Source organism: Eleutherodactylus coqui, chromosome 4 (assembly GCF_035609145.1).
Source record: "Eleutherodactylus coqui strain aEleCoq1 chromosome 4, aEleCoq1.hap1, whole genome shotgun sequence".
NCBI classification, from domain to species: domain Eukaryota; kingdom Metazoa; phylum Chordata; class Amphibia; order Anura; family Eleutherodactylidae; genus Eleutherodactylus; species Eleutherodactylus coqui.
In genome coordinates this window covers 277,857,766-277,875,695 of record NC_089840.1, presented here as the reverse complement: position 1 = coordinate 277,875,695, position 17,930 = coordinate 277,857,766, and the positions used below count along the sequence as shown (strand labels likewise).

The 17,930-nt window shown below is 45.8% G+C and overlaps 1 protein-coding gene across 1 annotated transcript in view; it reads right to left on the bottom strand.

Moving 5' to 3' along the window:
• LOC136626720 (zinc finger protein Xfin-like) overlaps positions 1-17,930 on the bottom strand; it is an 89,628-nt gene that overhangs the window by 44,049 nt on the left and 27,649 nt on the right. The window contains 6 exon segments of the mRNA XM_066601727.1: positions 3,169-3,271; positions 3,642-3,706; positions 3,789-3,912; positions 4,002-4,181; positions 4,562-4,672; positions 17,207-17,442. Coding sequence (XP_066457824.1) covers positions 3,169-3,271; positions 3,642-3,706; positions 3,789-3,912; positions 4,002-4,181; positions 4,562-4,672; positions 17,207-17,442 — 819 coding nt within the window.

Below are 17,930 nucleotides of genomic sequence, written 5' to 3'. Positions count from 1 at the left end.
TACATTTTTCTTTTTTTTACGTTTTTCTTTTCTTTTTTTTACACTATTTGAGTCCCTCTGAGGGACTTGCAGCACTGTGCCTATGATCGCTGTCATAAGGCATGGCAGAGCAGTAGCTCTGCCATGCCTTATCGCTTATACAGCGATTATAGGCACAGGCAATACAGGACGCCAGTGTCTGGCATCCTGTTGCCATGGTGACATCGCGATGACAGCGCGAGAGCCGGCCGGAGACACAGAGGGAGCGTGATCCCTCTGTGAACTCTTGCCCTGCCGCAATCTACTTAGATCGCGGCAGGGAAGGGGTTAACAGCGGGGGGCGCATCTCCGATGCCCCCCCGCTGTTGCAGCGGGACGCCGGCTGTGACTGACGCCGGCTGCGTACCGGTATGTCCTGTTGCGGGAAGTACCAGGCTCCCAGGACGTACCGGTACATCCTGGAGCGGGAAGGGGGTTAATATAGCTGTCGGGTCAGCTATTCTGAGCGTCAAGCCAACAAAAGAAGATTTAACGCTAATCTGTTCATCCTCCTCAGTGGAGTAACAGAGAGAGTCCAAAGCGAGCCCTATATTCCCAGATCTGGAAGGATGCCAGTTGAATATCGGAGTCTGAATATGAAGAAGTCTGCCTCTTAAAAAAGAGACAACTAGACAACACTGAAACTGATCAGCTGGTTCCTGCAGGAGGAATATACCTGGTAGCAAGAGCTAAAACCTTTTTTGCTTAGTGTTTCTCCTCCTAGTGGTAGTATCTATACCCACTTTCTTCAGTTATGTCCCCAAATGCAATGGACAAGAAATAAAGACTTTTTTAAATTATAAAATAAAAACAAATCTAAAAATGGGTATCACCAGATCCATAAAGGTCTACACACAAAAGAAATGCAGTGGAAGAATTACCTTTTTGTTTTGGCTACTCCAAGAACAACTTGATTAAAAAGCTATCAAAATTTTTTATATATCTTTCCTACTGCTGGACCGTGAGACAGAGGACGAGACCCTGAATTACAAAGAGGCATGGGAAACAGAACTTGACACCATTCTCACAGAGGAGGACTGGGATAAAGTATGGGCCCTCACACATAAACTCTCCTCAGCGGGCAGGATCCAAGACCTCAATTACAAGCTAGTCACAAGGTGGTATAGGACGCCTGACCTGCTGCAGAAGATCTTCCCTCAATCCTCACCCATGTGCTGGAGGTGTGGCGAGAGCAGGGGCACAATGATACACATCTGGTGGGACTGCCGACCAGTGGCCTCCCTCTGGAATGAGGTGACAGCTCTCTTTAACCACATCAACCACACAGGGCTGTCGATAAACCCAAAACTAGCCCTACTCTCGCTATTCCCAGGGTCGGTGAAAGATGTCAAAACAAGCCTACTAAGGTACTTTATAATAGCAGTAAGAAGGCTAATACCGAGGTTCTGGCATTTTCCAACCACCCCCACTAGAGGCATGTGGGTGGAGGAACTCCACACCCTTATGAGATATGACGAAATGGGGGCTGACGATCCCAAGACCTGGGAAACCACCCTCAAGACTTGGCAGCCATGGGTGGCGTTCAGAGGCTCAGGCAATCTTAAAAAGTGGGTAGCCCAAGGCTCGCTGGACTAGGCAATAGGCCAAGGGATAAGCAGATGAGACCATAAAGCAGAACCTCAAGGGGCCCCACACAGCAGCTCTTCTCGTTTCTCCCCCCACACCCCTCTCTCCTCTAGACCCCCCCCCCCTTCAGTGTGTTAAGAGAGTTAAGTTCCACATAGTCGAAGGGAGAACAACTTGCTATACTCAAGGTGGGGGCCGTAACAAGCCTGCCACCACGAATCCCAAAGGTAGCCGAGGTAGAGGGAACGCGAAAGAAGTAGCTAGCACGAGATATAATTGTCTCGTCAAACCCCACTAGGGATAAACGCTCCTCCCCCAGACCTACCTTACTTCTCCCTTCGATCATTATATTCTTTCGAAAGTTATATCTGATTTTTTCATGATTAATGCAGAAAATTAACACTGTTTGTCTGATATATGCAATAAAATCTATTTGAATCAAAAGTTTTTATATATCTTTCCCAAAATGGTACCAATACAAACTACAAATCGCCCCGTAAAAAGCGAGCCCTCACACAGTCCTATCAACGTAAAAATGAGAAAACATTCTGGGGGTAAAATTTAGTGTTAGAAAGAAATAATTTTTTTCTAAAAGGATGAGTGAGGAGACTTATATGACCATGCAAGCTCCTCTGGGAAATATATGCAAATAAGGAAGATGTAACAATACCTTTCAGCGCCACCTATTGGATGGCAGTATTCCTGCAAATCAATGTCAGACCCTTTAAGCAAGTCTTTATAGCAATAATTGGGAATTGACCATAATCCAGAAAACCATACACATACAGCTAATTTTTGGGAGAGTATTTCTTGACCTCAATGGCAAGGATGGGGTGTAAAAAGTGGTGCTCTGTGAGCCTTTGCACCTCCTCAGACTAGTAAGCTTGTTGAGGGGTGGTGGTCGCAAACAGACTTTTAAAACTTTTTTTTAACTTTTAAATGAATGCAGTTACCTTTTAAAAACCAGCTATCGTGTGCCTGGGGACCGCACACAAGGACCCCAGTGACAGCCCCAGGCTGTCAGTGACTCATAGCAGGGAGCTGTTGCACTCCCCGACCCTGCAGCTTTATTCTGCAGAGCCGATGTTTTTTCACGGCCTTGTAGAATAAAGCCCAGCCACCCATACAGGAAAAGACGTATGGGTGGTCACTAAGGGGTTAAATAACATTTACACATTATTATGCATTTTGGACAAACAAGTGAATATACAGCTGAAAAAACCTGACTACACAGACTCTTCTCTACATGTAGTCTAAAGGGCCACTAACATGGGACGATTATTGTGGAAAACTCGTTCAAATGAAAGAAAATGCAAGATAATTGTTACGTCCAAATGTAAAAAACATTCTTCACCGTCCGCACACTTTTCATTGTCGCTCACTTTCAGCCAGCATAAAAATCATTGCTGGATGGCTGATTTCTTGCTGCATGCAAACGCTCCCCGTTCAGAGTGCTGAGCGAGAAGCCATCAGGGACCTGCATGAGCGCTAATAACTAGCAGTGACGTCACCACTCGTGCAGTTGTTTATATAGGCAGATCGTCCCACCTAAAAAAGCATTACCTGGGTGGTCACCTGTAGGTATCTCCTCCTTACACGGCTGATCCCCCCTCACATGTGTCTCTGTAGCATCAATAGGGATCAGATCTTCCTCCAGTTTCACCAGCTGTGAAACAAATATTGTAAAAGTCATCACACAGTTGGAGAAGTCGTGTGAAAGGTTTTATATGGCCAGAAAAGGTCATTAATTAGTATGAGGAGTCGGAATGACATGACAGCAGTAGTGATCTGGGCCAAATAGCTGCAGGTCTCCTGTATAACTGCAACCTGTTGCTTCTTTATTCCAATCAGAAGTCTCCAGAACCAGAAAATAGTGATAAGATGCGGAGATCTAATGTCTGCGGTCGACTGTAATCCCGCCATCTCCAGCTTTCTCATTACACAAGTATCAATCATATAATAAGACTGAACACAAGACCTTCCCAGCCGTCCTACAGACCAGAGGGGAGATTTCATGAGACCTTCTCTCCATCTACCTGATTAACCTGTGGAAGAAGAGGACGGGGACATCTCTCTGCTGCTGTTCTCTTACTGGATCTACCTGCAGAAAACACAGACAGCCACTGAATTCATTCTCTACATACAAATAATAAAGGCCGTGTGGATTTAGTCCTGTCTATTACCTGGTGATGAGGTGGGCTGGTGGTCCTCCATCATGATGTCCTTGTACAGATCCTTGTGTCCTTCTAAATACTCCCACTCCTCCATGGAGAAATAGACAGCGACATCCTGACACCTTATAGGAACCTGACAACACAATGATACCATCATCACCCAGACACGTTATACCGCCATAGCGTTACTGTATAATGTCCCAGCATTCCCAGCAGTATCACCTCTCCAGTCAGCAGCTCAATCATCTTGTTGGTGAGTTCTAGGATCTTCTGCTCATTGATCTCCTCCAGTATCAGGGGGTGAGGTGGAGGCCTTGTGATTGGGCTCAGGGGTCTTCCCCATCCATCAGACACCGGGGCCTGACAGCCATCACTAGAAGTCTTCTTCACTACCGTGTAATCCTGTTTATGGGGAGACACATCCATAAATATCCCTGCAGACATTCCCAGAGTCCTTCATGTCTCCAGTTATGTACAACAATTAGTAAGATTCTCCTCACATCTGTGTTCATCATCTCCGTTGTTCTACTCAGTCACAGGAGCAGAAGAATGAAATGATCAGAGTTTTGGTTCTGTTAGATGACGGACAATAATGACCCCCAACAACCTCCAATTGCCTTATAGTAGATCTGTTGGGTTTCCATCATTCTACCAGAACAACCGGCTCTATTATTTTCCTGGCATTTATGATGAATTGGCAGTAAATCCTCTGCCATAGATGTGACCAGAGACTGACAGAGATAAGAATGATGGAACGTGACGTCATCCCCAGAATCTCTCACCTCTCCTGTAAGCTGGAAGAGTATCTCTAGGGTGAGGGTGAATATACTCTCCGCCATCTTGTCCCGGTTCCTCTCCATCCTTGTCGGGTCAATCAGGAATATTATCTGATATAGAAGATATCAGCCGAGGATCCTGAATGGGAAGAAGACGAGACAATGTAAACCACCCCAAAGCTCTATATGACTGCTATGAATAAGGCTACATTCACACAGCCCAATATAGCGCCATATTATGCTTGGCAATGTGCATTTTACATGCCAATGTGAGGTAAAAAATTGCGGCACGTTTGATCTTTGGGCATGCTCTCGCTACACGCATTGTTTTCAATGGGACTATGGCAGCATTGCACCTGTGCTAGGGGCATGTGAGTGCCATATGTTGTCTCTTATTGAAGACAATGGGAGAAACGTTGTGGTCCTCTGCCACAGGTGTCAGGCGTGATGGTGGATCACTACTTTCCTGAAGTGATGTGAGGCAGTTTTGACATAAAAACACCTCACATCCACGGGGAAATCACATATTGGTGAGTGTGATATTGGGCCATGATTCACAGCCCGATATTGCACTCATCCATGTGAAGTTAGCCTAAGGCCTCCTTCAGAAAAACGAGATTTTAGCGCTTCGATAGCCATGTTAAAAACCGCTACTATCGGAGCTTAAAATCTCATGAGCAAAGAAGAGCCGCGGGTATTTTTCATGATTTTACACGGCTGGCTGCAGCATCTTGCAGTGCCCTGACATCGCAGCCCCGAAATCCCTCGACCGCCAGAACAATGTAAATTAAATGAAATGCCTCACTGGAGGACCTGTCATTGTTTTGCTGTGATTACCACTGCTAAAATCCCTCCACCTCCCTTTGCCAGCTGGCTCCTCTAGAAGTCTATGGAATCTCAGGCTTTTCTGCATTGTGAAACAGACAGATTAAGGAGCTCTATAAAAAAAAGTGAGAAAACCTTATTTACTTATGAACTTTCATCCGTGATTGCTTCGTGATCGCTGCATAGAATGTAATACTTGTCGATTCTGACCATTAATAATGTGAGTCTGTTATTTTTGTGACTTTTTGTGTGTGTGAGTGTGAAGGGCCCGTGTGTTATTTATTATATGTGTACTGTTGGAGCACTCATACTTGAAGCATGTTTTGTTCTAACAGAGAGCAAGATTACAAAGGGTGGAGCTAGCTGATGTAAGGAAAGGGAGTGAAGAAGAGTAGGTAATGGTTTTGCCATTCCTCAATACAGACCAGTTTAGCTTAAAAAGTGTGTATGTATATATATATATATATATATAAAGACAAAAGCCCTCACTGACTCACTCACTGATTGACTGACTCACCACTAATTCTCCAACTTCCCCGATGTCGTAGAAACATGAAATTTGGTGCGAGCATAGATTATGTCCAAAATAGGAAAAGTAAATGGGTCCCAACTAGATTATTTAAATCTAGCGCAAAAGAACTAGCGTCCAAATTTTACGTACGGAATCTAATTCTCTCACTTCCCAATGTCGTAGAAACTTAAAATTTGGCATGAGCATTGATTATGTCATAAATAGGAAACGTTAATGGGTCCTAACTTGATTATTCAATTCTAAGCACAAAAGAACTAGCGTCCAAATTTTACGTACGGAATCTCTCACTTCCCGATGACGTAGAAACATGAAATTTGGCACGAGCATTGATCATGTCATAAATAGGAAAGGTTTATGGGTCCCAACTCAATTATTTAATTCTAGTGCAAAAGAATAAGCGTCGAAATTGTACGTACATAATCTAAATCTCTCACTTCCCAATGTCATAGAAACGTAAAATTTGGCACGAGCATTGAATATGTCATAAATAGGAAAAGTTAATAGGTCCCAAGTCGATTATTCAATTCTAAGCGCAAAAGAATTAGCGTCCAAATTTTACGTACGGAATGCAATTCTCTCACTTTCCGGTGTCATAGAAACGTGAAATTTGGAACAGGCATTGATTATGTCATAGATAGGAAAAGTTAATGGATCCCAACTCGATTATTCAATTCTAAGCGCAAAACAATTAGCATCCACATTTTACGTACGGAATCTAATTCTCTCACTTCTTGGTGTAATAGAAGCTTGAAATTTGGCACGGGCATTAAATATGACATAAATAGGAAAAATTAATGGGTCCCAACTCGATTATTCAATTCTAAGCACAAAAGAATTAGCGTCTAAATTTTACGTATGGAATCTAATTCTCTCACTTCCCATTGTCATAGAAACGTGAAATTTGGCACGAGCATTGATTATGTCATAAATAGGAAAATCTAATGGGTCCCAACTCGATTATTCAATTCTAGTGCAAAAGAACTAGCGTCCAAATTTTATGTAGGGAATCTAATTTTCTCACTTCCCGATGTCATAGAAACTTGAAATTTGGCATGAACATTGATTATGTCATAAATAGGAAACGTTAATGGGTCCCAACTTGACTATTCAATTCTATGCGCAAAAGAATTAGCGTCCAAATTTTACGTACATAATCTAATTCTCTCACCTGAAATTTAGCACGGGCATTGATTATTATGTCATACATAGGAAAAGCTAATGGGTCCCAAATCGATTATCCAATTCTATGCGCAAAAGAATTAGCGTCCACATTTTACGTACGGAATGTAATTGTCTCGCTTCACGATGTCATAAAAACTTGAAATTTGGCACGAGCATTGATTATGTCATAAATAGGAAACGTTAATGGGTCCGAACTCGATTATTTAATTCTAGCGCAAATGAACTAGCGTTAGAGATGAGCGAACGTACTCGTAATGAGTACTTACGCACCCGAGTACCGCCATTTTCGAGTACTTCAGTACTCGGGCGTAAAGATTCGGGGGGCGCTGGGGGGCGGGGAGAGGAGCGGCGGTGCGGGGGGTAGCAGCGGGGAACAGGGGGGAGCCCTCTCTCTCTCCCTCTCCCCCCCACTCCCCACTGCTACCCCCCGTGCCGCCACGGCGACCCCCGAATCTTTACGCGCGAGTACTGCTGTACTCGAAAATGGCGGTGCTCGGGTGCTTAAGTACTCGTAACGAGTACGTTCGCTCATCTCTAACTAGTGTCCAAATTTTACATACGGTAACTAATTCTCTCATTTTTTGGTGTAATAGAAACTTGAAATTTGGCACGAACATTGATTATGTCATAAATAGGAAAAGTTAATGGGTCCCAACTCGATTATTCAATTCGAAGGGCAAAAGAATTGGCGTCCAAATTTTATGTACGTAATCTAATTCTCTCACTTCCTGATGTCATTTCATATAAAGGAAACGTCGCATGGTTACCTCCACGTGGTGTTTCCTGGGTAACGCAGAGGACTATGCAAAATGGTGAACATATTTTTTCCCGGTATCTCTAAAGTAACCACGGCTTCATAAGATTTTCCGCGTGAACACCAGATAAACACCAAATTAACGCAATAATTGGTATATATACCAAGTAGAGAATGTTGCGACGACACCTTGATGACTCGCGTGTCCAAAAATCTCACCGATTCCTGTTTATAAACAATAGTAAATTTCAACCTCTCCTCACAGAATTAGTATCATCAACAAATGACTATAGAGGACCCTGTCTTAGGCCGGCTGCCCACGGCGCCCACGGCGGAGCCCGTCACGGCGCCCCTCAGAGACCCCCAAACTTACCTGCGGATCCGGCGTCCTCGCTCCCATATGACGCGGCGGCGGTAGGCGGGGAAGCGTTTTCATGCTATCTTCCGCTGTGCTACAGTGGGAGATAGCGTGAACGGACGGCTTCCATTGACTGCAATGGAAGCCATCCGCGCGTACACCTGCGGCAAATAGAGCATGCTGCGGGTGAGGTCGGGTGATTTCACGGTGCGGAATTCCGCACCGCGAGCCCTGAGCTATTAGGTTCAATAGAACCTAATAGCTGCGCGCAACGCAGCGGATTTCCGCCGCGAATTACGCGGCGGAAATCCGTCCGTGGGAAGGAGGCCTTATACAAAACATATCAATAAACTTACCCCATACTTCAGCAAGTTTGTAAAACAGACATAAATGAATTGTTCTTCAAAAGGCAACATAGATACATTACATATGGGGGGTTACATTGGACCCCATCGCTGTACCCTCCCCCGACGTACTTCAAAGGGTTGTGTTTGTAGCAATGCTCCTTTCTTAAACTCTAAGTGATACGGCTCATATTAGACCAGAGGGGCAACAATTTGGGGTGGATTTTCAACTGGTTTCAGAAGACAGAAGATTCTGGAGCGACGAGACGGCGGCTGCACCTCCCAAACCCCAGAGCATCAGTGAGCCCGCGGCCGCGAGGAACGGGGTAAGACTCTTCCGGAGCGCCAGCAGAAGCTGCTGTCCATCTGCAGCCGCTCAGCAGAAGGGGCTCCCAGGACTAAAGACCTCATGGGGGATTCTGGGGCCGCAGGAGGCAGAAAAAGGGTCATTTTGTGGGGATTTGGGGAAAGCGCTCGTTCTATCAGTTGTGTCACTTATTTATATTCTTCTGGGGGGATTTTGTACGGATTGTAGAAAGCGAATTTGTAGTGGAGGCCGAATAATCCTGATTGTAGCTGGAGATGTTCTCTGCCTTCCGGAGGCTTCTATTCCAAGTCATGTTACGGGCCTGCCAATAGGGGGTGCTGCAGAGGCCTTGTACCATCTCCTATGTACATCCCAGACTCCCCAGAGGAGCGTTACATGGCCGCTAATCTCCTGCCCCTTCCCGGGGTCTCTACAAGGGGAAGCTGTGACCCCACATACCTCCAGCTGCAGTCGGACAGGAGCCACGTGGTTGTTCTGTGCTTACAGGACCTGTGATGATGTCACCATCATGTGATCAGTGTGTGGGAGGAGACAAGGGGTCACATGACCAGGTCTCTCTGCTCAGTGGATGCAGGACTCTGCTGTGTGAGGATGTATTCAGTGACTGTATGGAGCAGAGCCGAGTGTGTGTGAGACGGAGGAGCAGAGCTGAGTTTCTGCAAGACGGAGGAGCAGAGCCGAGTGTGTGAGATGGAGGAGCGGAGCCGAGTGTGTGTGAGACGGAGGAGCGGAGCCGAGTGTGTAATGTACAAGTCTATGCCGTTTTTACAGACGGTGCCGGTATACGATATACAGCGGACCCCGGAGTTTTTAATTGTAATTCTTGGTGGGTGTGTCTGTATTTGATGTTCACTATTTAATGGGGACATGTCTCTGTGTGGTATATGCCTGATATAGACCACAGATATGTCACATGTTTGATTGGACTGCAATAAAGATTTGATTCCCTTTTATGGAAAGCTATTGGTAAGACGATTGATTCCCCCGTGCGGCCGTGTTCCTGTGTTTGGATTAGTTTATACATTGATGCCTGGAGTCCGGCGGTTGGACTGTTACCTCCCTCAGCTTTTACATGCTGTTGATCTGATTGCCGCAGGGTGTCGGCTATAATAAACAGCTGATACCCATGCTGTATGAAGAGGGATAGCCCTGTGATCTCTCTTTCTACATACCCGACCCCGCAGGGTGTAACTGTATGTCCTATAGCGGGAAGGGGTTAACCAAGTGGACTGAAATTTTACTCAGGGTTTGCAGGTCACACATTACAAGAAGCTAAGAGTATGCCCTGGTACTGGTACCACGAGGAGAAGAAAGCTTTGAGATCTGGAAAGAAAGCGCACGGTGGTGCTTGAGAGAATGGTCCTGCACCGAGGAGGGTAAGAGACGGCGGATTAGTGAGAGCCTGCAGACTCCGGCTGCAGAGTTAATTCGCTTGTACAGAGACGCTCCCGAAGGAGTAAGTGCAAAGGACTACTACATACAAGTATTGTCTGACCATTCGGAGCCATATGGTGATCTTGAACAGCTGGTTGCTGATATTAGGAGGACTCATCAGAAAGAAGGGAGAATGTCCATTATCATTAATCGGTTCCAGGTTCTTCTATCACGTCTCGTGCCTCATTCAGCTGTGGATGCTGTGAGGACTGATCGGTTAGTGAGAGGATCACTACCTCATCCTCCTCTGCCTCCAGTTTTCAACGTTTTTTGCATGAGTTAATAAGGTTGGTGAAGAAGCACGAGGCTGATATTCAGTTTTGTGCGCCCAAACCAGTGACAGGTTTTCGCAAGGAAGACTCTCCTGCTAGTTCAAATAAAAGTGATCAAAATGGGCCTTCAGAACCAAAACAACCTAAAGCTCTCTGTCCTGTCTCACGGTGGAAACGGTCAGGAGGATGGGGACAAAGCAATGCATAGTAGTGTATTTTCTGTACGGAACCGAAGATTTAAGAAAAGAACAAGTCGGCCAAAGCCCAGGGACAATGTTGTCAGCTCTAGGTCTCTTGTTAAAATCACTGGAAATGGACACCGTACCCCTCCCCCACCCCCGCTCTGTTTGACACAGGGTCGCATGTTACCATTATTTATCGTTCTTTCTACCAGAAGTATTTACGGAGCATTCTTCTTCTGTCTACCGGGCTAATGAAATTGTGGGGTTTGAACTCAGTGTCATGTCCTGTGGATAGAAGCTTACCAGTGATCATAACCGTACCAGATCTGGAGGATCACAGTGTATATCCTATGAAAATGAGAGCTCTGGTTTGCCCTGAGGACTCTGCTAACCGCGGTGATACTTGGTACTACTCCTGCCTTACTCGCTTTCTCTCTGATAACTCGCTCCTCGCCCCCCTCCAGTCTGGTTTCCGCTCTCTACACTCGACCGAAACTGCCCTTACAAAAGTAACAAATGACGTGATAACGGCAAAGTCGAGAGGTGATTACTCCCTACTAATCCTTGACCTGTCTGCTGCATTTGAGACTGTCGACCATGACCTCCTTCTCACTATGCTCCACTCCATTGGTCTAAAGGACACTGCTCTCTCCTGCTTCTCCTCCTACCTCTGATGGCTCTTTCAGTGTTTCCTTTGCTGGTTCTATCTCTGCTCCACTTCCTCTCGCTGTTGGGGTACCCCAGGGCTCGGTCCTTGGTCCCCTTCTCTTCTCTATCTATACTGCCCCAATTGGACAAACCATCCACATATATGGCCTCCAATACCATCTCTACGCTGATGGCACCAAACTATACACCTCTTCTCGTGAGATCTCTGGACCATTCCTCCAAAATATCACCGACTGTCTGTCCGTTGTCTCTAACACGATGTCCTCCCTTTTTCTCAAACTAAACCTCTCTAAAACTGACCTCCTTGTCTTTCCACCTTCTAACCAACCTCCCCTCAACATCTCCATTCCAGTGTCTGGCACCATCATAACCCACAGACAGCATGCCCGATGCCTTGGGGTCACACTGGACTCTGACCTCTCCTTTGCCCCCCATATCCAATCTCTGGCCCAAACATGCCACATTCGTCTCAGAAATATTGCTAAAATACGTCCGTTTCTAACCACGGACACGCTAAAGACACTCGTGGTTGCCCTCATCCATCCCGGCTTGACTACTGCAACTCTCTACTCATCGGCCTCCCCCGCACTAGACTCGCTCCACTCCAATCCATAATAAATGCAGCAGCTAGACTCATTTTTCTATCCAGCTGTTACTCAGATGCCTCTGCATTATGCCAGTCGCTGCATTGGCTGCCCATCCACTGCAGAACTAAATTTAAACTCCTCAACCTCACTCACAAAGCTCTGCATGGCGCTGCACCACCATACATCGCCTCCCTACTGTCAGTACACCACCCAGCCCGCTCACTCCGATTGGCTAACACACTCAGACTAAACACCCCTGTGATACGAACCTCACATGCTCGCCTACAGGACTTCACCAGAGCAGCACCCATCCTCTGGAATGCTCTACCCCAAGGCATCCGGACAATTCCAGATGCACGAAATTTCAGACGTGCCTTAAAAACGCACCTTTTCAGGGAAGCATACCAAATCTCCTGACCTAGTCCCTCGCCCCTCCCTGTGGTGCCCCACCCTGTTTGCTTTCTAATAAATGATCTGTACATGTAATTTCCTATTGCCTGTGTTCCCCAACTCCTGCACCTCCTGTACCACCCTCAACCCATTTGGGTCTAACCCAATGTATTCTCGCATTGTAATTGTTGTATTGTTTTGCATTTATCCATGCCTGAATGCTGCGGAATAAGTTGGCGCTATACAAATAAAGATTATTATTATTATTATTTAATTGTTCTAAAGTCTACTGTGCTTTCCAGAAGTTCCTTGGAAGGGTGTGGAGCACCCCTGTGGAGCAGGAGAGTATACCCGCTGACATTAGAGAGCTGTGTAACACTTTGTCCTCTATGTGATTGTTCTCAGTAAGAGAAACGACGTAGTCTTGTAGATATGATACCTTTTAATGGCTAACAAAAATACATGATGTAATAATAGCGAGCTTTCGTACCAACGCAGGGGTACTTCTTCAGGCTAATGGATTGGATCTGAAGAGGCATGCATATTTATACACACTTATAACATACATACTTATGACAAGGCACAGATATGGATGTGATTGGTTCGCACTTAAAAGGAATTCTGCAACAGCAAACAAACTTTTTTGTCTAGGCACTGATAGCAGAGTGAAAGTTTTATGGTCCCTAAATTACTGTTGGAGGGGGGAAGGTCATCAGGCTTGACTTTCTACAAGAGATACACAAATATTTTTAGCTAAGCACTGATAAGGGAGTGAAAGTTTATGGTCCCTGAATTACTGTTGATGGGGGTCTTATCTGTGCAATAAATATCTCACACTTCCCATTCACGCATAAATCCTGGGGAATAATTTAACCCAGTATTCAGCGTGTCAAAGGTTGTTATCAATTTATATTCCCAAATTCTTCTGTGGTTTTGTGACTTGAAACCACCCTTCAATATCAAAACTCTCATATCTCCTATGTCATGTCCATGGTTAGAGAAGTGTTCGGCCACAGGTAATTCTCTTTTTCTGTGTTCAATTGTATGGCGATGAGATCTCATCCTGGCTTTCAGTTTCTGTCCTGTCTCCCCAACATAAAGACCCCCAACAGTACATTTACTGCACATGATCAGGTACACAACATTGGACGAGGAACACGTAAATGTCCCTGGGATCTTATAGTCCTGCTGTGTCTTGGGGATCCGTATCCTGTCCACAGTCAGTATATGTGAGCAGGTCTTACAGCTCCTTACATTACAGGGATAAGTTCCTTTTTGTGTGTCAGAGGGTAATGCACTCCTGATTATAAAGTTCCTCAAGTTAGGAGGTTGCCTGTAACACAGAAGCGGAGGGTCCGGGAATATGGTTTTCAGACGGTCATCCTTGTGCAGGGTATGGTGGAGTTTTCTTGCGGTTTTCCTTAGTATCTCTAGTTGCGGATTGTAGGTCACTACTAGAGGCACACGATTGTTTCTTTCCTTCTCCTTGTATTGGAGTAGTTGATTTCTGGATATCCTGGTGGCTCTGGTGATTTGGTCATCAATTGAGGTGGGATGGTAGCCCTGATTTATAAATGTTCTTTTAAGATGGTACAAATGTTCCTCTCTGTCCGTTGGGTTGGAGCAGATCCGGTCCTCTAGTTACAGGCATGTAGTATACCATGTAGGTGAGAGACATGTAGAAGTTCCACCAGGAGGAGAATGAATTTTAAGACTAGCCTCCCGTGTCAAACCTGATCTATTACAAGATGGGAGTTATGTTCTCATGGAAACACCAGGAGAAATGATCAACAAGAATGGATGGATGGTGCTCCCTGAGCGGAAAGATTGGAGGACGCAAGTAGAGTTGTCTACAGTTGTAACTCCAAGAAACTGCTCCCCTTATTTATTATTTCTTCCCCCTTTATCAAAAGTTCTGATGAAATAATAATTTACCATAACCCCTTTTAGCAAGTAGTAATTCTGGTGTTAGGTCTGGCAGACGTGGGCGTCGTTCTCGGAATCTGTAATTGCCTTTTGGTTCTGCTTCTTCCACCCAGCTGCAGATTCTTTGTCATCTCTTCGACTATATAGAGGCCTCAGACCTGACAACCCCTGCTGCAGTGTTATTGTATGAGTCCACTCATGTATACACATGTCGCAGCTGCTCCTGTTGTTCCTGTGTCTGCAGTTGGTGCTTGGTCTTCCGTTTGCTCAGTACTTTCAGCTGGGTCCTGAACTTGCTCACTCCTTGGTTCTGGAAACGGTGTGGTGTTATCCAACTTCCTGGAGACCAGTCTTGACAGGGTTAATCAGTGCCTAGGTTTACACGCAAGGCTTCCCTTGTCAGGGTGAATTCTCTGCTGTTGATAGGCAGGGACTTTCTATCTTCTGCTTCCAGAATAGGAATGGAAGCAGGCCATGCCATCCAGGTTTCCAGAGTCGGCTGCCTGCCCTGCCGGTCTGTTCCATCCATTGGTGACAGAGCAGATCCACATTAAATCCCTAACATCTGGTCATTTGACATTTGAACTTTGATGAAGATTTTACTATATATATATTGTGAGGTACTGAGGGGTGTAGTGGTGGACGGTTGCTACGTCACCCCTAGGTACTGGTACTATACATAAGGGGACTGGAGGAGGGTCATGTCTCGCTCTCAGAGACATAAGAAACCAGGAGCGTAATGTGGTCTCCAGCAAGCAGTTGCTGGAGATCTGTTCTTTAAAGATATCTGGGCCTGTTTTTTTTGGAATGGATGGCAGGTTGGTAGTGGGGCTGTCCATCCCACCTCCTCCACTCCAGGGTGTGGACGAGCTCAGTCAGCCCAGGTGCTGAGGCTGAGCCAGTGTGCACATAAATAGCAGGTGCATGGACACAGGGGGGCTAAGATGGCTGCTGGACCCGGGCAGCCTGTGTGACCGGCTAGAGACAGAAGCCCTGCTGTGCACCGCACCGGTTAAGTGCGACCTGATCAGGCCGGGACGGCCTGATAGCTGGATTCTGGACTATTGTCTGTTTGCCTAATAGCTGGATTATAGACTATTATTTGTTTGCCAGAAGTTAAGGTTGGACTTTTATGTTGCTGTTATAAAAATAAACACAGGGCACACCTGCTTTTGGACTGCATCCGCTGGTGTTCCGTCTCTGAATATCAAGAAACCTGCACGCTACCGAGCTATCTCCCCACAATATATATATATATATATATATATATATATATATATATATATATATATTCATTTCATATGTTCAGTGGTATTAATGAAATGTTTGTTTTTAATGTTTTTATAAATGTACATTGAAAGTCTTCATTGGACCATTTAACAGACTGTGTCATACATGTCCCGGCTTCTCACCCCCCCCCCCCCCCCACACACACACACACACCCTTTCTTTCCTCCCCTCCTCGTCTTTCAGGTTAATGGAGTTTTCAAAATACTTCAAATGCTGCAAATGATTTATATGTATTTATTTTTAGTGTTGGATGAAATGCTGAAGGAATACTGTTACTCCGTTACATTGGAACGCTCGTTTGCGTTCCACTGACTACGCTGCGGGTCATGGGACACGCGACGAGTAGACTGCGTCATCAAATGATGCCTCTATGCCGCGAGACCAGGAAGTAGGGATCTGTAAGTTCTCATGCTATATATAATCTCTTTGTAAGTTTGTTTTGTATGCTTGAAAAAGGCCCCCAAGGGACTGAAACACGTTGCTGTTGCTAATAATAGAGGATACAATCTTTCTGCTGCATCATTGGATTCTATGCTGGATTCCATCTGGACACTGTAATCCCTATAAGGGATTAAACTGCCTTTCTGGATCAGGGGTGGTCTCGGCAGGAGACACCCCTGTGAAGTAAATCCTTCCTACTGTTTTTTCTTGCTGTATTCATATCCTGGAGCGCTGGGGTATTTTCTATGGTTTGACCATTACCTGTTTCCTTAAAAACAGATGTATAAGCAAAGCTAATGGAGGGGTAATGAGAGCAGGGGATGATTGTTCTGAATTTTGTTGTGGAGGAGATAAAGATTCAGATGTGGCTGGGCCTGGCACTGTGTTTGATTCAGCTTTTGATTGGGTTGCAAACAATTCTGGGAGTGTAGCCCGTATTGTAGTTTTGGAGTCCCTAGTGGCCCTCCCCTTGGCTCTGGTACTTGGTAAGTGAAAAGGTCCAACCAAGGCGTGGTCTAGCTAGACTTCAGGATTTCTTCCCTAAGCTACCCATGTATCATACATATATAGGGGGGTGGGCAAAGTTTAAGGCATTTAGTAGGTGATAATGGGAGCTTGTATCGTAGGATACAGTAGCATGAGAAAATAATATGCAGATATAGCCATTAGAGTTCAATAACAACCCAGAAGGGGGGCCCGTAAAGACTGTGTAATATCCTTCAGACCACCACTATCCCACCATATGGCGTTCACTGGAGAAAAGAACTACACTGATCTCTGGCTGGGTGTTCCCCCTGTGCAGAGCCCCAACCCTCCAGGGGCTGTTCTAGGCTGATGCCTCTGCTATCGTATTCTCCCTCTCAGCTATGCCACAAATTCTCCCCTTCTGCTGCACTCACTGCTTGGCTCAAGTGGCTTCTATATCTCAGCCCCGTGGCCCTCTTTAATCTCAGGGAGCCTCTCTTTTCGCTGCCCACTCTCTTGGCAATGTGCCAGCTGCTGCAGATTTCTTCTTAATTCCCCTGTGCAGCGGAGTACAGCGCCGCTACTCCCGGGCACATCAGCGGCCAGGATAGGGCTGGATGATAGTGGGACTCCCAGTAGCAGCCAGAGCTCCCAGATCTTGCCACCTCTCACCTGGTTGCTGCTTCCAGAGTAGCTCATCCACAGCCGTTGCAATTCAGAGTCTCCCAGGTCTGTCCCAGCCCGGTAAACTGGAGGGCTCCTACCGGGAATTCCTCCAGGTTCAGGCACCCAGAAATCTAGCCTCAGGATGTCCAGGCCTCGGCCTGGCTTCTTCACTAAAAAGGTCTTAAACTGATCCTTCAGGTCAGGAGAGAGCAGTGCAGGGACAGAACTGGCTGTATAGAACCCTGCAGAAGCAGGATGCAAAGGATTCTGCAGAATGGATGGCGGAGCTCTTCCATCCATGTCCGGTCTCCCTGCTTGCCAAGTCATGCCCCACAAAAGGGGGTATTATTACTGAATGGGGACATAAAGGAGGCATTATTGCGAAGTGGGGGGCACTTTTACTGTGTGAGTGTTGCTAAACTCAGCACTTACTGGGTGGAGCCTACAAAATAGGAACAGTAATACTGTGGGGCACAAAAATGGGAACAGTAATACTGTGTGGAGTATCACAGGTTGCATTATTACTATCTTGGGTACTATGTAAGGGGGGATTGCAAAAAGGTGTAGATAATGTAGGGAGGGTGTTGGAAAAGCAAGGAGCCAAAGATGTCTGTGCGTCAAATTCTTCAGAGACACATTCTTGCTGGGAGAAGTTGTCATTGTAGTCTGGGTCGGATACAGAAGAAAAGGGAATCTGAACGACTCCAGTCAAAGAAGACAACACTTCTTA